Source organism: Oncorhynchus gorbuscha, linkage group LG09, assembly GCF_021184085.1.
Source record: "Oncorhynchus gorbuscha isolate QuinsamMale2020 ecotype Even-year linkage group LG09, OgorEven_v1.0, whole genome shotgun sequence".
Classification (NCBI taxonomy): domain Eukaryota; kingdom Metazoa; phylum Chordata; class Actinopteri; order Salmoniformes; family Salmonidae; genus Oncorhynchus; species Oncorhynchus gorbuscha.
Window position 1 is genome coordinate 16,212,285 of NC_060181.1, and position 24,316 is coordinate 16,236,600.

Consider the following 24,316-nt stretch of genomic DNA (forward strand, 5'->3'; position numbering starts at 1 on the left):
ATTGTGGCGGTGCCGGACGGACCAGTCGCAGGGTCCTCGGACGGGCCATTCCTGCTGTCTCCCTTAATGGTAGATTATTCTGTCACGTTGGTATAAATGGTCAGGAGACAGGCACAGGAATGTGTAATAGGGTTTTTATTTACCCAAATTACAGTGTGCCATATACAGGCACGAGGACAAAGACCAAACAAACACTATACAAGACACAAGGTTGAGACCCAAACAAAGGAGTGAGGAGTACCTTGAATAAATACACAATCGCACAATGATTATGACACGGGACGAGATGCGTAATCTTCTGCACAATACACGTGCCATGAAAGCCACAACAACACTACACACGTCCAATGGACATTGGAACAATAATCAACAACCCAATGGAAACCAAAGGGCAAACTTATACAAGGAGTAATCAGTGAGGTGTGCGTAAGTTCCGGAGGGATCCGTGACAGGTGCAGACTTTTTTTCTTTAAATGATTGTTTTATGTAGGTTTTAACATTTTTGACTAGTTTCAATTGTAAGTAGGCCGGATAAAAAAAAAATCCTACTTCTATTAGGCTGTTAAGCCTCATAGTTTACCTCCATCAGTTGAGTTATTTTATATAGGTCTAGGCTCCGAAGAAATAGACTCCAATTAAGCCCTTCTGTTGTTTGTAAAGTCAAATTCAAAAAGCACTCACACATTTGAGCTATCTTTTTGCAGGTGCATGGCAACAGCCGGATAAGATGAGGAAAAAGTGGAGGAACCCGCACACTGCTCTTGGTCGTATCACTGATCTTTAATAAGCTTTATGTGTCGGCCTCACGGCCTTCGTCAGAGCTTTTGTGGGTTTTTAAATTAGCACCCTTATGTAGACCTAGCCACACCCACATCCATTCCAAGCATCGAAAGTAGTTGGAGGCGAGGGAAAAACAAATAAGTGCTACCAAATATAACAATATGCATTTCAGAATTTTAAAAAAAAAGTATTACATAAAACGGATTAAACGTCTGTAAATACCACAATGAGTACATCGACCTACCAAGCCAGTTTTCATAAACCATTAGGTATGGACTAATCTGAAATATGGGCATAATTTATGTTCAAATTTACAACAAAACGTTCATTTCATCATTAAGACCTTTTGGAAATAATGTGTGGAGGGTGAAAATCCCAAAACATTCTCTTTTACTCAGAGTATTATTTATATCACCTCCCATGTCTGATATCCTAACTTTCTCTATGACACAAAATCTAAAGGTAGAAATGTCATGTTTTTGTTAATTAATTAAAATGTACTGCGACTGGATAATCCCTTTCGTTTCTCCTAATTAAACTTTTATGTTCAATGATTCTCTGTTTGAGAGAACAAGAGGTTTACGTACATAGCACAGCCCACATGGATATTTAATCATGTAGATAACACGGATGGTGGAACACGTAATAATGTCATATATTTGGAACCGTTTTCCTGTGTGGGTGGCAGAAATATTCAGACACATCATATTGTTGCACTGTGCGCATCCTCTGCATTTATAGCTACCATTTGGTAGAGGGCGTAAAAGAGCTTGGCTGATTTTCTTTCGTGGCTGGCAGTTGGCATGGAACAATTTATATCGTAAATAGAACATAGCAGTGTTTCTTGATCGCATCTCCCACTTTTCGTGAGTTCAAAGTATACTGTATGTAGTTGTGAACATTACGAAGTGTTCCTTAGCTTTAGCGGGTCGTTTCTGTAGCAGTTCATCTCGTGTTTTCCCCAATGCCAAATTAAGAGCTTCATCCACACATTGTGGAGAATAGCTATCTTAGAAACCTATTGCGCATCTCCTCTGCTTTTTCTAGATAGTCCTGAAAATGATTTGTTGCAAGTTGGGGGGGGGGGGGATTCCCCCCTAGCTCGGCTATTAGACAATTCTTTAGTGAAGGTTGAATAGTATATTGTTCTGCTAATAGCTCACCCTGCTAGCTTGTGAAAAAATAATAATAATACTTTTTCCCCTTTCCACGTTAAAGACTCAGTGTTTTTAGCCACAATCGGCCCTAACCCCAAAGAATAAATTTGGGCACAGTCGATAACGTGCTGGACTTCGGGGCTAGAATGTTGAGGATTCGAAACCTGCTCCCTGCTTACTATAATGAATGAGTTTGATACACCTGGTATTGGATATGGATGAAAAAAACTTGCTAAATAGCGATTTTAGTAAATTAACTTTATGACAAAAAAATATGCACAATCTTTTGTCTCTACATTAACTAACATATTCCTCTCAATTGTAAATTTTTAGCTTGACTCGTTATGACGTTATAACTACATACATTTGCTTCCCCATAATGTTTTGTCAGCCATCTTTGCTGAAGTCACCAGGGACATCAAATTCGTCATTGGAACCACTCGATATGATTGGTCAAAAAATAGTAGAGAGAATTATTTATTTCATATTTTATTTCTTTCATCACATTCCCAGTGGGTCAGAAGTTTACATACATTCAATTTGGTAGCATTGCCTTTAAATTGTTTAATAACTTGGGTCAAACATTTTGGGTAGCCTTCCACAAGCTCATTGGTTATTACTGCATTGTCGGAACTAGAAGCACAAGCATTTCGCTACACTCACATTAACATCTGCTAACCATGTGTGTGTGACAAATACAATTTGATTTGATTTGCGACCAAGCTTTAACTTTCTGACTGATGTCTTGAGATGTTGCTTCAGTATATCCACATCCCTCCTGCTGCAAACACCCCCACAACATGATGCTGCCACCCCCGTGCCTCACCGATGGGATGATGTTCTTCAGCTTGCAAGCCTCCCCCCTTTCTCCTCCAAACATAACGATGGTCATTATGGCCAAACAGTTCTATTTTTTCATCAGACCATTGGACATTTCTCCAAAAACTACGATCTTTGTCCCCATGTGCAGTTGCAAACCCTAGTCTGGCTTTTTTATGGCGGTTTTGGAGCAGTGGCTTCTTCCTTGCTGAGCGGGCTTTCAGGTTATGTCGATATAGGACTCGTTTTACTGTGGATATAGATACTTTTGTACCTGTTTCCTCCAGCATCTTCACAAGGTCCTTCGCTGTTGTTCTGGGATTGATTTGAACGTTTCACACCAAACTACGTTCATCTCTAGGAGACAGAATGTGTCTCCTTTCTGAGCGGTATGACTGCTGTGTGGTCCCATGGTGTTTATACTTGCGTACTATTGTTTGTACAATTGAACGTGGTACCTTCAGGCATTTGGAAATTGCTCCCAGGGATAAACCAGACTTGTGGAGGTCTACACTGTTTTTTCTGTGGTCTTGGCTGATTTATTTTGTTTTTCCCATGATGTCAAGCAAAGAGGCACTGAGTTTTGTGGTAGGCCTTGAAATACATCCACAGGTACACCTCCAATTGACTCAAATGTTGTCAATTAGCCTATCAGAAGCTTCTAAAGCTATGACATCATTTTCTGGAGTTTTCCAAGCATTTTAAAGGCAGTCAACTTAATGTATGTAAACTTCTAATCCACTGGAATTGTGACACAGTAAATTATAAATTAAATAATCTGACCGTAAACTATTGTTGGAAAAAATTATTGTGTCATGCACAAAGTAGATGTCCTGACTTGCCAAAACTATAGTTTGTTAACAAGAAATGTGTGGAGTGGTTGAATAATGAGTTTTAAACACTCCAACTGAAGTGTTTGTAAACTTCCGACTTCAACTGTGTACAGGTAATCCCCCACCTAACACAGAATAAGCCAAAGTGATCTATACATCTCATTTGTATGGTAAACTACTGTTTCACACTGCTTAATTACGTAGTGTGTGCCTCAGTGGTTAGCACTTTGTCAGGGCTTTATATCTGAATAGGTAGAGGCGTGAACAGGTGTGTGGGAGTGGGTGTGTGTGTGGGTTTGGGTGTACTATTATTGGTGTGTATCACTCTCACTCTTTTTCTGTCTTCTCCTGTCTCTTTACACAGGGTGTGCCAGGTCTTGATGGTCTAAGGGGAGAGAAGGTCAGTTATTTATGTCAGGTTGCTCTTTATAAAAGTCTCTGAATAGCAAAAAACATTTTACTGCAGTGGGTTAAATCAGGGTCACACATAGTGTTTCTTGGTAGTCATAAACAAAACTACTTTCGAACACTCTGGTATCACAAACCCAGAATTAACGTATTACTGGGTTTAGGTACTTGTTTAATTCAGACTAATAGTAATTTGGTGAAGCTTTGTGCATTGTAATCAGTAACCTTGAATTATTGTCCTGGACTGTTGTTAAATCAATCTTCATTTATGAATGTTTAAGTACGAGTCACAGACCAGATCCATGTTTTTGATTACAATGCAGTGTTTTTAATGACAACATCATGTGTCTCTGTTGCTAGGGAGACCAGGGTGAGCAAGGAGACCAAGGATTGGCCGGAACCCATGGAACCCCGGGCCTGCCTGGAGAGCCTGGTCGGGATGGAGTAACTGGACTGAAAGGAGAGAAGGTATGGAACACCCAACCAACCAACCTATCAATGAGTCAGTCAGTCTGACTGTCTGGCTGTCTAGCTGGACTGGCTGGCCCTCTGTCTGCTTGTTCATCGAAGGATTAAAAGTTAATTGCGTGATTAACTCAATCAAGTAATTATTAACTCATTAACCTGGGGCACCATGGGAAAATTTGTTTTTATTGACTTTCTATTTCCCAGATTAACTCAAAGAATATCAGAATATCAATTTTACAACAACCGCTAATTAACCAGTTACCTCTTACAATCTCGTTCTGAATGTCGTATAGCCCGTGAATCTGCACGGACCCGGGTCTCACCAATGAGTTCGTACCACACCAATCTTAGTTGAATATTTATTTACTAAAAAGCTACACATAGACAAAACACATTATAGGCTATTGATTAGAACTTAGTATAACGGGCCAACACACTATGACGCGTGTTACCCAAAATGGGGATTTCAAAGAGAGAAAGGAAAAAGAAAGTACACGAGAGAAATATACATTTGGGTGAATTTGTCAGCAATGCTATTCTAACCGTAGCCTTGCCCCAAACTGCCGCTCTTATTGGTCAGAATATAATGATGTAATTATGTGGGTTAGACCTCCGACCTCCGGTTCAGGGGATCGTTCAGCTGCTCGATGACGCATTTCTCCTGCGCACCTTTCTGATCGTCCTCCCGATGTCAGTGTCCTTTTGGCTTAGGAGTCTGTTCCCTCACCCTTGCTCTGGAAGGGGTATTCTGAGGACAGACAGCTCTGTAGCTCAGAGCTCACAGCATATCTCACAGCATAGGAATGAAACATTTTAGATACCACGATTCGCTGGGATTGGATGCGAAGGGGGTCCGGCTTAAATTAACCCGCTTAGAAACAGCTACTCATCTGTAGCTTGGGTAGAAAAGGATTTCTTTGTCTTCAAACTTGTGTTGCGTTCTGGGTTTGTTTACTTTTTAGACCTTGGCTGCAGCTTGGGTCACATAGTCTTCTCTGTAAATTCTATACTCACAGGTTTTATACCCTTGGGTCAGAAGTGGGAGTAACCGCCTTTTGGGCAATTCTCTGGGCGTACCAAGTTAATGAGGCAAAGGTCTAGATTTGGGTTCAAATCCAATTTTAGACAACTAACTTGCCATTTCATCTTTACCAAAACATTCCCTTTGATTTGGACATGTTCCACACAAAGTACAATGTATAAACATCAAACATATACTAGGAAAACACTTCATGTTGCAATGTTTTCGTAATAACGTCATCTATTAACCTTTAATAACAAAACAAAAGTTACATACATTTTCATATTCCATCTATCGTCATGACCACCATTGTGGCTGATGCAAACCAGTGTTCCGAAGTCCCTTTATTTCATGTTTAATGTTCTGAGGCCGGTTCTCCATAGTAACAGGACAAAATAATTTGTCTGTGGTCTGTGGCTAATCAATCTTCAGGTTGTTTTTTGTCTAAATAATCAATAATATTTCAACCGGACAATAGCGTCGTCAATATAAAGGAAAAACAACGAAAGGCGCACTCTCGGTCACGCGCACCATACAGGTCTGGGATTTTCCACTGTTCACTCATTCAAAGTGGTCATTCTCCCTCATTTTTCAGAATAAAAGCCTGAAACAATGTCTAAAGCCATAGAGAATGCAATCTGGGTCATATCCCTTTATATGGTGGATAGGCTTTCAATAATGGCACTTCCTGGATGGATTTTCCTCTGGTTTTTGCAGGCCATATCAGTTATGTTATACTCACAGACATTATTTTAACAGTGCTGGAAACGTTAGAGTGTTTTCTATCCAAATCTACCAATTATATGCATATCCTAGCTTCTGGGCCTGAGTAACAGGCAGTTTACTTTGGGCACGCTTTTCATCCAGGTGTGAAAATACTGCCCCCTTTCCCAAACAGGATTTAACATTAGGACTCTGATGACCTGGTAAAATAAAACCCCTTCATTGTTGGACCAAGCTATCATCTAGTGGGTTCTCTAATAACCTCCCTCTCGGAAGACACTAAAAGATAAGGTTTACCTCCCTAGACTCAATCAATTTGAGCAGTGCACCCTCCCCTCAATTTGTGCTCTCCTCACAGTTTAGGGGCAGTGCGCTCTCTCTCCTTCTGTCTTTTCTGAATCATAATTAAAACATTTTATAAATTATCCAACCCAAATTTAGAATGACAGTCCTTAGTGGTTCACGTTGGTTCTATCACTCATATTCAAGACACTCAACTTAACACACACAGACACTGTTAGAATGTACATTTACAAACAAGGAAAATATATAAACAGTGTACTACTTATATTATCAATATCAACCTTTCTCATTATGGCCCTGTTTATCCATGTCTTAAAGTCGCATGTGACATGGTAATGACAGATCCGTATCTCGATGCATTCTTCGTCTAAATTACTACACATTTCGCAGTGTGCAGACCTCCACAATCAACCTGATACCCCAAATAAACATTATGAGAACAGTTGACCACACCCCTTCCCTCCCAGCACACATCCTTCTTCATGTTTTTCTTCAGATTGCGTTACAGTTCATCTTCCCGACGACACATAGTATGTAACTCATGCCTTTCACAGTTGATGGCCCATGATAGTGTCCCGAGTTCATTATCCGTGATATTAATCAGACTTCCCCCAAGCAAACAAATCTCTCACCAATATTCTGTACAGTCCATTCTGTCTGGTCCATTTTCCCACCAGTACACCAGCAGCATGAGAGAAGTTTGGACGTGATTTCACTCCATGCTCACTCCACATGTACGGTCTCAGGACTCATGCCACACTCCTGCTGCTCGTACACAGGTTGCTGGCTCGGAATCAGATCACAGGTCGGAGTGGTGAAAGACAAGGTCGTAGTGAATGCCTTTGTCGCTAATTCTTCAGAAAGTTAGGGGGGGGGGGTTGCGGTTCACCCTGTTCCCGGTCAAATCATCCCTTCCTTTCATCAAGACACCATCTGTGGTCACCTTTGCCATAACTCGAGAGAGGACAGAGCAAAACAACAGTTAACCTCTTGCTTCTACCTGGCGTCCCATCTAGAGCTCTGGAAATGCAAATGCGCTACGCTAAATGCTAATAGTATTAGTTAAAACTCAAACGTTCATTAAAATACACATGCAGGGTATTGAATTAAAGCTACACTCGTTGTGAATCCAGGCAACAAGTCAGATTTCTAAAATGTTTTACGGCGAAAACATAGCACATATTTATGTCAAACCACCACCGCAGACATAGCTCATTAGCATAGCCAAGTAGGAAAAAATATGCAATCAACAAACGCAGGATAAAAAAAAATCATTTCACTAACCTTTTGAAATCTTCATCAGATGACAGTAATATAACATGTTACACAGTACATTCATTTTTTTCAATAATCTGCAATATATATCCATAAATCTCTGTTTACAATGACGCATCGTTCAAAAAATGCTACTAAAATGTCAGGAGAAATGAAATAGCTCCGGCAGATAACGTCAGCTAACAAGGAATACACATTTACATTTACATTTAAGTCATTTAGCAGAAGCTCTTATTCAGAGCGACTTACAAATTGGTGCATTCACCTTATGACATCCAGTGGAACAGTCGCTTTACAATAGTGCATCTAAAACTTTGACTAAATATGCATGTTTTACATATGTATAGGAAGATACACTTCTTCTAAATGCAATCGCTGTGTTACATTTATTTTTAACGTTACAGTTTGCTTTACTAGGCTATACTAGGAGTCGGCGCTCCAAATGTATCATTATGCCTCCTCTATCTTGGAGTCGACAGAAACCCAAAATTAACACATAAATATTCCCTTACCTTTGCTGTTCTTCCATCAAAAGACCTGGAAGGGATTATACTTACCAAAACAGCGTTTAGTTTTCAAGTCTGCGTCTTTCGGTTCTCAAAATAGCCACTTTTCGGTCGAAATGTAGGCAAAATTCAAGTGGATGCGCACCAAAACGTCAAAATTATATATTATATGTCGAGTAAACTTTTCAAACTATGTTCATAATTCAGCTTTAACATGTTCTAAAGGTGTACAGCAATTGTGAGGACGAAGCGAAACACACACGTCGTTTAATCGATCATGAAGAAAAGAGAGAGCGGGGAGCAGAGCGCGCATAAACGTACACTTTTTTTTCACGTGACCGAGACCTTTCGGCACGCTCAACGTCTCGTGAGCGCGCGATTGTCACAATGAGAAGCCCCATTGAAAGCAGGCTTCGCGCTGAACACATAGGAACTGTTCCCAGAGCGGTAGTTGTTTGGGAAGGCGTTTAAGATGACGTCAAAGTTGGGCCAACTTTTTCCATGACAAGAGAGATTTTGGGAGATGCATGCCCTGAGACTTCTGCTTTACATAGAGACAAAATTTAAATGGTTTTAGAAGCTTTAGAGTGTTTTCTATTCGATAATATGTTTTATATTATTATATATATTATTATTATTATTATTATAATTATTATATTATATTATTATATATTATATTATTATATTAAAAATTTATCCTGTTTTATATGGGTACCCAATTCCTCCATTTGGGGCAGTAAACAGGGCTAGGCTTAAGAGGTTAAGAAATGTCTTATTCTGGAAATCCAGACAAACTATTCACAGTATGACAAACTATTACATTCCTAATTTCCTTAATACCAAAATCTCAAAGACAATTGTCCAAGAGCATAACAACACAGTGCTGAAAGCATTTTCCAAAGTGTCTCATACTCCCTTATCATACTGGTGTCGTGTCGTTGACTGTCATTAAATGTGAAGACTGTATATTATCAAATTAATTCTCTGTGTAATTTAATTACGCGATTAAACTAATCATGAAGCATTAACTAGGAAGTCGTTGCACCACGGGAACATTTTGTTTATAGAGTGTCAATTTCCCGAATATAACTCTTCAGATATTTTCATATTTTATCAAAACAGTCGCTTATTAATGCATTTTATTACCTCATCAGTCTCTGAAAGTCGCAAACCCTTAGATATCTGAACGAACCCTTTAAACAAATTGGTTTAAATATTTATTGAATAACTAACTAATCAAATCACAGAATGACATAAACACACACACAATAGGTCATACATTAGTTACAATCATGACAGGAAAGTCCCTAGTGGACTAAACTGATATGACAGCTTGTTAGACAAAGGAAAGGGATAGGGCCGTTCAAGAGCGGGTAACTCAAGAGTGGATTCACTACATACAGTTGAAGTCGGAAGTTTGCATACACTTAGGTTGGAGTCATTAAAACTCATTTTTCAACCACTCCACACATTTCTTGTTAACAAACTATAGTTTTGGCAAATTGGTTAGGACATCTACTTTGTGCATGACACAAGTAATTTTTCCAACAATAGTTTTACAGGCAGATTGTTTAACGTACAATTCACTATACCACAATTCCAGTGGGTCAGTTGACTGTGCATTTTGACAGCAGGGAAAATTCCAGAAAATTATGTCATGGCTTTAGAAGCTTCTGATAGGCTAATTGACATCATTTGAGTTCCTATTTTGCAACAAAGCCTCCTTCACTCACGCTGCCAAACATACCCTTGTAAAACTGACTATCCTACCAATTCTCGACTTCGGCGATGTCATTTACAAAATAGCCTCCAACACTCTACTCAGCAACCTGGATGCTGTCTATCACAGTGCCATCCGCTTTGTCACCAAAGCCCCATATACCACCTACCACTGCAACCTCTATGCTCTAGTCAGGTCATCTATAAGTCTATGCTAGGTAAAGCACCTCCTTATCTCAGCTCACTGGTCACGATAACAACACCCACCCATAGCAGGCGCTCCAGCAGGTATTTCTCACTGGTCATCCCCAAAGCCAACACCTCCTTTGGCCACCTTTCCTTTTGGTTCTCTGCTGCCAATGACTGGAATGAATTGCAAAAATCGCTGAAGCTGGAGACTTATATTTCCCTCACTAACTTTAAACGTCAGCTATCTGAGCAGCTAACCGATCGCTGCAGCTGTACATAGCCCATATGTAAATAGCCAAACCAATCTACCTCATCCCCACATTGTTTTTATTTACTTTTCTGCTCTTTGCACACCGGTATTTCTACTTGCACATCATCATCTGCACATCTATCACACAAGTGTTAATTTGCTAAATTGTAATTACTTCACTACTATGGCCTATTTATTGCCTTACCTCCTCACACCATTTGCACCCACTGTATATAGACTTTCTTTTTTTCTATTCTGTTATTGACTGTACGCTTCTTTATTCCATGTGTAACTCTGTTGTTGTTTGTGTCGCACTGCTTTGCTTTATCTTGGTCAGGTCGCAGTTGGAAATTAGAACTTGTTCTCAACTAACCTACCTGGTTAAATAAAGGTGAAATAAAAAAATAAAAAAATTGGAGGTTTACCTGTGGATGCATTTCAAGGCCTATCTTCAAACTCAGTGCTCCTTTCCTTTACATCATGGGACAATCAAAATAAATCAGCCCAGACCTCAGAAAAAAAATTATAGATCTCCACAAGTCTGGTTCATCCTTGGGAGCAATTTTCAAACACCGCAACTATAAACACCATGGGACCACGCAGCCATCATAGCGCTCAGGAAGACGACACATTCTGTCTCCTAGAGATGAACGTACTTTGGTGTGACAAGTGCAAATCAATCTCAGAACAACAGCAAATGACCTTGTGAAGATGCTGGGGGAAACAGGTACAAAAGTATCTATATCCACAGTGAAACGTGTCCTATACCTGAAAAGCCGCTCAGCAAGGAAGAAGCCACTGCTCCAAAACCGCCATAAAAAAAGCCAGACTACGGTTTGCAACCGCACATGGGGACAATTATCATACTTTTTGGAGAAATGTCCTCTGGTCTGATGAAACAAAAATAGAACTGTTTGGCCAAAATGACCTTTGTTATGTTTGGAGGAAAAAAGGGAGGCTTGCAATTTATTAGATTTATTTTTATTTTTATTTTTATTACCCACTGGGAATGTGATGAAAGAAATCAGTTGGAATACGTCATTCTCTCTACTATTATTCTGACATTTCACATTCTTCAAATGAAGTGGTGATCCTAACTGACTTAAAACAGGGAATTTTTAACTTGGATAAAATGTCAGGAATTGAGACAAACTGAGTTTAAATATATTTGGCTAAGGTTTATGTACACTTCAGACTTCAACTGTACATAGAAATTGATAATACTTTGAACATGAACAACCGCTCTTTCGAAAATAAATTGCAATTTACATATTTACGAGTGTCTGTCTTTCTTGTCCCTCTGTGATTACCAGTCCGTCTGCTGGATAGTCAGTCGACAGAGAGCCTCTGGTTTGATCCAAGTCATAGGTGGTTAGAATGGATACTTCAGAGTACCAATCGCAAATGTTCTTAGATTGAATGTGTCTACCAGACTAAAGTATTTAAACAGCTGCAGTCTGAATAATTGTTCTTTAGTTTGTAGATTTCTTTGCCATTTCAACGTGGGAATGATCTTCACGTTTTCTGGTCTTGTCCTTTGGTAGAGTTGTAGTTCTTAACCATTTCAACGTGGGAATGATCTTCACGTTTTCTGGTCTTGTCCTTTGGTAGAGTTGTAGTTCTTAACCATTTCAACGTGGGAATGATCTTCACGTTTTCTGGTCTTGTCCTTTGGTAGAGTTGTAGTTCTTAACCATTTCAACGTGGGAATGATCTTCACGTTTTCTGGTCTTGTCCTTTGGTAGAGTTGTAGTTCTTAACCATTTCAACATGTAGCATCAGCTCCATGTTTCCAGTCTTCTTGACTATTTGAGACGTCCGGTTTACCGTCTCTTTGGCACAAAATGTTAATTTTGTCACAGTAGTTTTATACTATGTGGAAGAAGGGGGCGTTCCATGACATCGATGTAAATGTCTGTACTCACGGGCGTGGCCACTGACTAGTTCAACTTCATATGAAAATTCATAGTCTCATTTGGAAGGCTAACATCACATTTCACCTTTTTACAAATAGTTTCATATGTAATCATATACGTTTCACAACATTCAGATGTAAACCCTATAAATGAGAAGTGTACACAACCAGAGGCACAGTAATGTGTGTTTTCTGTCCTTCATGAGATCACCAAATGAAACACACTCGACATGACTGTCCCTTAAGTGTCCACGGACCACTCCCACATTCTCAAAAATAGAAATATTGTTGAATTATTCAAACTGTTGATGTCCAAGTGTCTCTCTGTGTTCCACAGTTTACATTCTAATCTCGAACACTGCAGAGCATTGAGGCAGCATATTTTATGACCGCCATAAAACAGCCAACTTCCCACTCTCCCCCTCTACGAGAGAGAGCACACTGTAGAGCGGACCCTCTGTAATCTGATACTTCAGATCATTACAGGAGAGTTATGACACTGGCAACCTCACCACAGAGGTACCGGGTCAGGGAGTTAACCTTTAGTGAGAAATCCCAACAATACAGCAGACCCAATCTGGTGAGATTTGTATCGAAACAAAGACAAAAACAAGAACCAAAACAACAACAGCAACACACATATCACTCAAGGTGGGGAAAAGCTCAATCCGTTTGGAGTAGCAGTCAACCATTATCAACATGTCTTTTTCCTTTTATATGCACGTTGAACAAAATCATTAGCATATTTACCAAAGGGCCAGGGCCCCAGGGAACTGGTCATCTCCCCTTTAAACACATGATTCAAATTGTGATTCATCTGTAAAAAAAAATAACTAAAAAACCAACACTGCCTGTTAAAACAAAAATAAACCAATTAGAATAACAAATCAAATTATAGTTCCAATGCTTGATAACTACATAAGGAAATAATTGTATCCCATAAGGTAATGGTAAAATAGACTAGAGACAGGTGTCCCTCATTGATGATATTCTTAAATCTCACCAAATGTCTCTATAATTTATTGTGAGGTTGATCAGGCCTCATCAGAAAGTAAAGACAAAGGTCAATCAACACCATTAAGTATTTTCTTTCCCTTTTCTTTCCCTGTACTTCAGAACCCATTTAACATTTCAAACATTTCCATCATTTTGCGTGCCCAGTTTAAAACTAAATTAAATAGAACCCCACACAGTAAATCAAACACAGTATTAACAACACTAACAAATATTAATAACCTGTGAGGTGTGTGCGTGCTGGTGTGTGTGGTAAACCGTATGGCAAAAACACACAAATGGCCAGGCCTTACTTATCGGGTAACTCCCTTTACGGCCGGATCCGGATACCTTTATATTTATAAAACTGCTGATTTTCACTGTAAGGAAGGCTGTGTGTAGCTGGTGTGTAGGAGTCAGGCGCAGGACAGTAGATATGAGTAAATAAACATATTTTACTTAACATAATATAAATGCAATAAATAAACAGAGCCCACAATAACAGACCTTCCTACACAGAAACAATCACAAACAAACATGGGGGAACAGAGGGTTAAATAATGAACAGGTAATTGGGGGATTGAAACCAGGTGTGTAAGACAAAGTCAAAACAAATGGAAAATTAAAAGTGGACCGGCGATGCCTAGAAGCCCGGTGACGTCGACCGCCGAACGCCGCCCGAACAAGGAGAGGGACTGACTTCGGCGGAAGTCGTGACATTCACTAACTGCTCTCCCAAGACAACAGTCTCGGAAAACATTCCAAAGAGAGATAATGACACCCGCTCCTCGAAGAGGTGTACATTTATTTATTATTCAGTATCCTACCTCTATCCTACCTACAATACCTCAGCAACCCAAATGTTTTAATTACAAGCATGATAATGATAAATCCACTGTCCTCCCTCCAATCATTAATTGTTAGTTTTAATCCAGCTCAACATTTATGTATCCTTTATCCTTTATTTAGCATATAGACATGGCCACATTTATCTCGCCACAAAGTCTAACGATTTACTTCCGTACATGACCGTTCTCTCTTTTCCCCATGATTTTCCATAACCTCCGCACCTCAATGCCCTTCATGTTCATGACCAAGTCATTTTAGGGTTGGTAACTCCAATGCTGTCGCTTGACAGAATTGCTTCATTCAAAACTCTACTAACAATTACTCACAATATTAACTCCTCTCTCATTTCTCCTGACCCCTCCTCCCTTTCGTCAATTCTTTAAATCTATTTCAGAATAAGACTAAATAAAATGCCTCACGAGATTAATCCACCCCAAACTTTTCTGAGACTGCGAGGAGTGTTTTGTTGTGCCAAAGAAAGCATTGTTCCTACTCGATCACGTGTAATGTGCTTCGTGACTTTCCGAAATCAAAACCCCCAAATATGTTATCTCTTGTTTCACTGCTTGTACTTTCCTATATGATGCCTTGTGACCCTCTCCTTGTTCGGGCGGTGCACCTTTTTTCAATCCCATTCATTACCTGTTGTGTATTTAACCCTCTGTTTCCCCTCATGTCTTTGTCAGAGATAGTTTTATGTCAAGTGTTGTTTTATGCTGTATAGGTGCGCGACGGATCCTCGTACCCATGTTCATTTATGTATGTACGTTTTTAGTGTTTGGAGCATGTTAAGTGGACTTATATTAAACGACTCCATTTACACTCCGTTCGACTCCCCTGCGCCTGACTTCCCTGCAACCTATACACACGACTCTGACAGTATCTCTGACCAAAAATATGAAGTCAGCAGTAGAAGACACTTAGCTCATGGAGATGGAGGAGCGCGTCTGGGAACAAGCGGGGGAGATTGACTGTCTGATCGCCGCCATTGATCGCATGGTCCAGAATATGGACCGCTGGGAGAGACAGGGAGTTTCTCCAGCGCCTTCACCACCACAACTGGGATTTCCCTTGAATGCTTTCCCCCCTCCTGAACCTAATAAGATCCATTTATCCCTACCCACGGGATACAACGGAGATACTGCCGGCTGGCAGGGATTTCTTCTGAAACTGAACTTGTATCTGGCCATGGTCTCCCCAGTACCATCGGACCGTGAGAATATTTGCGCCCTCGTCTCATGCCTCACCGGGAAAGCCCTGGAGTGGGCCAGCGCTGTGTGTAGAGAGAGTTAAATACACAACAGATAATGAATGGGATTGAAAACAGGTGTGTGGGAAGACAAGACAAAACCAATGGAAAATTAAAATTGATCAATGATTGCTAGAAGGCCGGTGACGTCGACCGCCGAGCACCGCCCGAACAAGGAGAGGCAACGACTTCGGAAGAAGTCGTGACAGACCCCTCTCTAGCAAATAGTTTACTAATGTGGTGATGTCTGGCATATGAGTTTCTTCATATTTTTACACTAATAACAAATTCACTACATACTGTATCAACACAGAACCCTCAAATGTACACTAATTAGCTATTTTTTTTAAATGCGGCATGATGCAAAGTTGGACTATTTTTAAACGTAATTTGTGCTCTCGCCATACGTATATATTGGCAATTTAATATGGTACCCTTTAAAAGCCACTGTCTTTGATTCTCGTAAGGATTATCCAACCCCAAATCGTCTCCACTTCCATCGCCATGTAAAATTATCCAGGTATTGTTACTGGACTTATGTTTATAGACAGGTAGTAGTTGTATCACTTTCGCTTCTGCTGTTACCTTACTGAATGTAACTCTTTTAAATGTAGCCTATTTCTTCATAAAGAATCAGTGATATTTTACCCCCGGTATCTATTAGACAGTTGTGTGAGACGTGGCCTCCTACGTCTCGCTACACATAGAAACCGTAATCTCTATGAACCACTATCGATGAACCGAGGCCAAACACCGCTATGTGAAAGTTTCCTGCCCGCTGCTTTCACAAGTATTTGCTGCTTTTCTCTCGTCAGAAATGCAACTGCTTGCTACGCAGCATTCTCTCCTGATGCAGTAGGATCCATTACCAGCCTACAATCCCCTTTCCAATGACCAACAGCCCCCACTCCTTAAACAGGGCTCTGATTATTGGCTCATTCCTCCCTATTTCTTTGTCTTACTTGGGCCATTGAAACCACTGTTAGTGACTTTCACTGTGGCGGCATTAACTACTCGTACGGCTGCAAAGTAATCGGAAGTAGATTCTACTCCCAAAGCCTATTGCTCTATTTCATCGCAATGAAAATGTTGGTCCACAACCCAATTTTGATAAGAGGTTTAAGACCTGCCATCAACGCAGACGTACACATTCTATCCACATACCCAGTCTTTTTGCAGCTGAATACATCTCATTTTGGTTTTATCAGTTCGTTGTTGTTGTTGTTAATACAAAGCTGACATCAAAACACTGGTTTATTAAGCTTTTATTTTGATTTTGTGTCATTGAGCCACAATTGCATCTCTGAATTCTTTGAGATTGGAATTTTCCATCAGCAGGGAAACACTGACCAATTTTATCCAGTTTGCAAAAATGTTCCCATTTTCAAGTCGATTTGGTAGAATGCTTCTGCACCTCTTTCAGATCCTCTATGGCTTTTTAAAATGTTTCTTCCTCTAGTCCTACTTTGCAGGGAGAATCAGGTCTGCCGGTCACCATTTCAGAGTTATTATTCCGATGCCTCTCCCAACGGTGTCCAGGGTGTTTAGATTTCCTCCCCAATGGCTCTAATACACGCCTTCTATCAACTGTTTTCCAAGTTAGTGATACCCACTTCCCCGGAGAATAGTTATGGTATTTGTGCCTTGTAATTGGTCTGATACCTTGTATTAGAACCAATACTGACGCACTTGCCAATTTACTACTGGAGAATATGTTTGACCTAAAGTCTGATACCAATGTTACGCCTTAAATATCACTGTTGTTGACAACAACCAATCAATCAATCAATCAAATGTATTTATAAAGCCCATTTTACATCAGCAGATGTCACAAAGTTCTGATACAGAAACCCAGTCGAAAACCCCAAACAGCAAGCAATGCAGGTGTAGAAGCACAGTGGCTAGGAAAAACTCCCTTGAAAGACAGGAACCTAGGAAGAAACCTAGAGAGGAACCAGGCTCTGAGGGGTGGCCAGTCCTCTTCTGGCTGTGCCGGGTGGAGATTAGAAACCTAGAGACGAACCAGGCTCTGAGGGGTGGCCAGTCCTCTTCTGGCTGTGCCGGGTGGAGATTAGAAACCTAGAGACGAACCAGGCTCTGAGGGGTGGCCAGTCCTCTTCTGGCTGTGCTGGGTGGAGATTAGAAACCTAGAGACGAACCAGGCTCTGAGGGGTGGCCAGTCCTCTTCTGGCTGTGCCGGGTGGAGATTAGAAACCTAGAGACGAACCAGGCTCTGAGGGGTGGCCAGTCCTCTTCTGGCTGTGCCGGGTGGAGATTATAACAGTACATGGCCAAGATGTTCAAACGTTCATAGATTACCAGCAGGGTCAAATAATAATAATCACAGTGGTTGTAGATGGTGCAACAGGTCAGCACCTCAGGTGTAAATGTCAGTTGGCTTTTCATAGCCGATCATTCAGAGTTAGAGACAGCAAGTGCGGTAGAGAGTCAAAATCCGCCGGTCTGGGACAAGGTAGCACGTCCGGTGAACAGGTCAGGGTTCCATAGCCGCAGGTAGAACAGTTGAAAAGAGGGGCAGCAGGTTGACCGGGGACAGCAAGGAGTCATTTGGCCAGGTAGTCTTAGGCATGGTCTTAGGACTCAGGTCCTCCGAGAGAAGAGAGAAAAGAGCGAGAGAATTAGAGAGAGCATACTTAAATTCACACAGGACACCGGATAAGACAGGAGAAGTACTCCAGATATGACAGACTGACCCTAGCCCCCCGACACATAAACAACTGCAGCATAAATACTGGAGGCTGAGACAGGAGGTCAACAGTAACTGACTCAGTGTATGTGTATGTGAGGGTTGGTGAGGTGTTGTAGGTCATCAGTAACTGACTCAGTGTATGTGTCTGTGAGGGTTGGTGAGGTGTTGTAGGTCATCAGTAACTGACTCAGTGTGTGTGTCTGTGAGGGTTGGTGAGGTGTTGTAGGTCATCAGTAACTGACTCAGTGTATGTGTATGTGAGGGTTGGTGAGGTGTTGTAGGTCATCAGTAACTGACTCAGTGTGTGTTTTTGTTGAGGGTTGGTGAGGTGTTGTAGGTCATCAGTAACTGACTCAGTGTATGTGTATGTGAGGGTTGGTGAGGTGTTGTAGGTCATCAGTAACTGACTCAGTGTATGTGTCTGTGAGGGTTGGTGAGGTGTTGTAGGTCATCAGTAAATGACTCAGTGTGTGTGTCTGTGAGGGTCGGTGAGGTGTTATAGGTCATCAGTAACTGACTCAGTGTGTGTGTCTGTGAGGGTTGGTGAGGTGTTGTAGGTCATCAGTAACTGACTCAGTGTATGTGTATGTGAGGGTTGGTGAGGTGTTATAGGTCATCAGTAACTGACTCAGTGTGTGTGTCTGTGAGGGTTGGTGAGGTGTTATAGGTCATCAGTAACTGACTCAGTGTGTGTGTCTGTGAGGGTTGGTGAGGTGTTATAGGTCATCAGTAACTGACTCAGTGTGTGTGTATGTGAGGGTTGGTGAGGTGTTATAGGTCATCAGTAACTGACTCAGTGTGTGTGTCTGTGAGGGTTGGTGAGGTGTTGTAGGTCATCAGTAACTGACTCAGTGTGTGTGTCTGTGAGGGTTGGTGAGGTGTTATAGGTCATCAGTAACTGACTCAGTGTGTGTGTATGTGAGGGTTGGTGAGGTGTTATAGGTCATCAGTAACTGACTCAGTGTGTGTGTCTGTGAGGGTTGGTGAGGTGTTGTAGGTCATCAGTAACTGACTCAGTGTATGTGTATGTGAGGGTTGGTGAGGTGTTCAGGACTTACCTTTTATCTACGACCGGTCGTAATACCATGGGACTACTGAATAATCTCAGGTTTTCTAGGTCCGTATCTTATAATTGGTTCAGCCTACGACTCTCATCTCCCCAAGATGTCAGAATGATTGATAACAGGTGTAGAACCTGTGTCTACCTTGGTCTTTGTGCTGACTGCTTCTCCACTGATTCTGACCCTCCAGTTCGACTATAAATCGCAGTGAACTGTCAGGCACTAAATGAACAGAATAAAAACTCACGGACAACTAGTAAAGCTCAAGTTTATTCACCCACTGGGTCACATAGCTGCATAAGACAAAAACATATTTACAGCAAGCACTGGAATTTAAACCTTCCTCTTATGCTGAGTCTCCTCCTTACACATCTGGCCTGCCAATACATCTCTGTTGCTATACAGGACTTTAGTGATGCTTGTTCTCTCTCACTTCATCTGACCTGACCTTGGCCCAAACTCCTCACTCCTCCCCAAATCACGGCTGTTCTGTTGACTTGTACCAGACCGTGGCCCTTCTCCTTTCCAAAGGATACCTGATGTCTAACAATAACATGTTCCAACAGAATGTAAGCGTTCTGCATTCCCCTCTCTCCCTCAGTAACATCAATAAGGATATTTTAGATTTCAGGTTTGAACCCATCATCACTAACTTACTATGTAACAGACTAATTCACTAAATATGTAACTAACTAACTACCTCATTAACTAACTAACTAACTAACTAACTAACTAACTAACTAACTAACTAACTAACTAGTCCCGTGTAGCTCAGTTGGTAGAGCATGGTGCTTGCAACACCAGGGTTGTGGGTTTGATTCCCACAGGGGACCAGTATGAAAATGTATGCATTCACTACTGCAACTCGCTCTGGATAAGAGTGTCTGTTAAATGACAAGAATTTAGGCACTGACATTTCTCTCTCTTTCTGACTACTGTTGTATCCTTCACCAGGGAGATGCGTGTGAGAGCTGTGCGACTGTCTCTGGGGGGCAGGTCAGTGTAGGAGGGGTGCAGGGAGCCAAGGGAGAGAGGGGCGACCCCGGATCCCCAGGAGAGGGAACAGCAGGGAAACACGTGAGTCTGTCTGTCTCAATTTGACCCTGATCTATCACCTTTTTTTTGTTTAGGTGTGCCTACTATTCATATTAAAATATAATATCCTCTCTCTCTCTCTCTCTCTCTCTCTCTCTCTCTCTCTCTCTCTCTCTCCGTGTACCAGGGTAAAGCAGGGCTTCCCGGTGTTCAGGGGCCTGTTGGACCTAAAGGAAGCCAGGTAGGACATGTTAATGTGTGTGTGTCTGAGAGGGTTGATGAGGTGTTGTAGTTTATCAGTAAATGACAGTGTGTGTGTCTGTGAGGGTTGGTGAGGTGTTGTAGGTCATCAGTAAATGACAGTGTGTGTGTCTGTGAGGGTTGGTGAGGTGTTGTAGTTTATCAGTAAATGACAGTGTGTGTGTCTGTGAGGGTTGATGAGGTGTTGTAGTTTATCAGTAAATGACAGTGTGTGTGTCTGAGAGGGTTGATGAGGTGTTGTAGTTTATCAGTAAATGACAGTGTGTGTGTCTGTGAGGGTTGGTGAGGTGTTGTAGGTCATCAGTAAATGACAGTGTGTGTGTCTGTGAGGGTTGGTGAGGTGTTGTAGTTTATCAGTAAATGACAGTGTGTGTGTCTGTGAGGGTTGGTGAGGTGTTGTAGGTCATCAGTAAATGACAGTGTGTGTGTCTGTGAGGGTTGGTGAGGTGTTGTAGTTTATCAGTAAATGACAGTGTGTGTGTCTGTGAGGGTTGGTGAGGTGTTGTAGGTCATCAGTAAATGACAGTGTGTGTGTCTGTGAGGGTTGGTGAGGTGTTGTAGTTTATCAGTAAATGACAGTGTGTGTGTCTGTGAGGGTTGGTGAGGTGTTGTAGGTCATCAGTAAATGACTCAGTGTGTGTGTCTGTGAGGGTTGGTGAGGTGTTGTAGTTTATCAGTAAATGACAGTGTGTGTGTCTGTGAGGGTTGGTGAGGTGTTGTAGGTCATCAGTAAATGACTCAGTGTGTGTGTCTGTGAGGGTTGGTGAGGTGTTGTAGTTTATCAGTAAATGACAGTGTGTGTGTCTGTGAGGGTTGGTGAGGTGTTATAGGGCATCAGTAACTGACTCAGTGTGTGTGTCTGTTAGGGTTGGTGAGGTGTTGTAGGTCATCAGTAAATGACTCAGTGTGTGTGTCTGTGAGGGTTGGTGAGGTGTTGTAGGTCATCAGTAACTGACTCAGTGTGTGTCTGTGAGGGTCGGTGAGGTGTTGTAGTTTATCAGTAACTGACTCAGTGTGTGTGTCTGTGAGGGTTGGTGAGGTGTTGTAGTTTATCAGTAAATGACTCAGTGTGTGTGTCTGTGAGGGTTGGTGAGGTGTTGTAGGTCATCAGTAACTGACTCATTGTGTGTGTCTGTCCTGCCCCCTGTAGGGTGACCCAGGAGTTGAAGGTGTGGGCTTCGCAGGACCTCAGGTAAGAACATATTCACTGAGGAGATGGGTCACTCAATTTACTAATAACCTTACCTTGGCTGTTGTCTATTCAATTCAATTCAAGGGGCTTTATTGGCATGGGAAACATGTGTTAACATTGCCAAAGCAAGTGAGGTAGATAATATACAAAAGTGAAATAAACAATAAAACTAACAGTAAACATTACACATACAGAAGTTTCAAAACAATAAAGACAATAAAGACATTATAAATGTCATATACATACAGTGTTGTAACAATGTACAAATGGTTAAAGTACACAAGGGAAAATAAATAAGCATAAATATGGGTTGTATTGACAATGGTGTTTGTTCTTCACTGGTTGCCCTTTTCTTGTGGCAACAGGTCACAAATCGTGCTGTGATGGTACACTGTGGTATTTCACCTAGTAGATATGGGAGTTTATCAAAATTGGGTTTGTTTTCGAATTCTTTGTTGATCTGTGTAATCTGAGGGAAATATGTGTCTCTAATATGGTCATACATTGGGCAGGAGGTTAGGAAGTGCAGCTCAGTTTCCACCTTATTTTGTGGGCAGTGTGCACATAGCCTGTCTTCTCTTAAGAGTCAGGTCTGCCTATGGCGACCTTTCTCAATAGCAAGGCTATGCTCACTGAGTCTGTACATAGTCAAAGATTTCCTTAAGTTTGGGTCAGTCACAGTGGTCAGGTATTCTGCCACTGTGTACTCTCTGTTTAGGGTCAAATAGCATTCTAGTTTGCTCTGTTTTTTTGTAAATTCTTTCCAATGTGTCAAGTAATTATCTTTTTGTTTTCTCATGATTTGGTTGGGTCTAATTGTGCTGCAGTCCTGGGGCTCTGTGGGGTGTGTTTGTGTTTGTGAACAGAGCCCCAGGACCAGCTTGCTTAGGGGACTCCTCTCCAGGTTCATCTCTCTGTATGTGATGGCTTTGTTGTGGAAGGTTTGGGAATCGCTTCCTTTTAGGTGGTTGTAGAATTTAACACCTCTTTTCTGGATTTTGATAATTGGTGGGTATCGGCCTAAATCTGCTCTGCATGCACTATTTGGTGTTCTACGTTGTACACAGAGGATATTTGGGCTATATTCACCTAGAACACTTGTCAACTCATATATTGGCTATTTAGTTGGTTCAGGTTATTTTTTCTTGTTATTGTGGATGAACTTTCCCTTTAATTTCGTTTTGGCCAAATATGTCCTGATGTTTTCTGTTTTCGGTACTTTCATTTTCATACGATGAATTGTTTCTCACACTGTTCAATATAGATAGTAGAACAGACAGTCTTCTTCACTTGGTTTAGTAGAAGAGACAGAGTCTTCTTCACTTGGTTTAGTAGAAGAGACAGTCTTCTTCACTTGGTTTAGTAGAAGAGACAGTCTTCTTCACTAGGTTTAATAGAACAGACAGAGTCTTCTTCACTTGGTTTAGTAGAAGAGACCGTCTTCTTCACTTGGTTTAATAGAACAGACAGTCTTCTTCACTTGGTTTAATAGAACAGACAGTCTTCTTCACTTGGTTTAGTAGAACAGACAGTCTTCTTCACTTGGTTTAGTAGAAGAGACAGTCTTCTTCACTTGGTTTAGTTGCAAAGACAGTCATCTTCACTTGGTTTAATAGAACAGACAGTCTTCTTCACTTGGTTTAATAGAACAGACAGTCTTCTTCACTTGGTTTAATGGAACAGACAGAGTCTTCTTCACTTGGTTTAATAGAACAGACAGAGTCTTCTTCACTTGGTTTAATAGAACAGACAGAGTCTTCTTCACTTGGTTTAGTAGAAGAGACAGTCTTCTTCACTTGGTTTAATAGAACAGACAGTCTTCTTCACTTGGTTTAATAGAACAGTCTTCTTCACTTGGTTTAGTAGAACAGACAGAGTCATATTCACGTGGTGTAATAGAAGAGACAGAGTCATATTCACGTGGTGTAATAGAAGAGACAGAGTCATATTCACATGGTGTAATAGAAGAGACAGAGTCATATTCACGTGGTTTAATAGAAGAGACAGAGTCATATTCACGTGGTTTAATAGAAGAGACAGAGTCATATTCACATGGTTTAATAGAAGAGACAGAGTCATATTCACGTGGTGTAATAGAAGAGACAGAGTCATATTCACATGGTGTAATAGAAGAGACAGAGTCATATTCACGTGGTTTAATAGAAGAGACAGAGTCATATTCACGTGGTTTAATAGAAGAGACAGAGTCATATTCACATGGTTTAATAGAAGAGACAGAGTCATATTCACGTGGTTTCATAGAAGAGACAGAGTCATATTCACGTGGTGTAATAGAAGAGACAGAGTCATATTCACGTGGTTTAATAGAAGAGACAGAGTCATATTCACGTGGTGTAATAGAATAGACAGAGTCATATTCACGTGATGTAATAGAAAAGACAGGGTCATATTCACGTGGTTTAATAGAAGAGACAGAGTCATATTCATGCGGTTTAATAGAAGAGACAGAGTCATATTCACATGGTTTAATAGAAGAGACAGAGTCATATTCACGTGGTTTAATAGAAGAGACAGAGTCATATTCACGTGGTGTAATAGAAGAGACAGAGTCATATTCACGTGGTTTAATAGAAGAGACA

At 41.0% G+C, this 24,316-nt stretch overlaps 1 protein-coding gene and 1 non-coding gene across 4 annotated transcripts in view; both read left to right on the forward strand.

Moving 5' to 3' along the window:
- Positions 1-24,316, forward strand: part of LOC124043195 (collagen alpha-1(XVI) chain-like) — a 171,340-nt gene that overhangs the window by 89,150 nt on the left and 57,874 nt on the right. For all 3 annotated transcript variants that reach the window (XM_046361490.1, XM_046361493.1, XM_046361491.1), the window contains exons 29-33: positions 3,954-3,989; positions 4,358-4,465; positions 20,183-20,305; positions 20,451-20,504; positions 21,675-21,716. In XM_046361490.1, the coding sequence (XP_046217446.1) occupies positions 3,954-3,989; positions 4,358-4,465; positions 20,183-20,305; positions 20,451-20,504; positions 21,675-21,716 (363 nt within the window). The remainder of the gene's footprint in view (positions 1-3,953; positions 3,990-4,357; positions 4,466-20,182; positions 20,306-20,450; positions 20,505-21,674; positions 21,717-24,316) is intronic.
- trnaa-ugc lies at positions 19,988-20,061 on the forward strand. The gene has a single exon. It is a non-coding gene; the product is annotated as a tRNA-Ala (tRNA).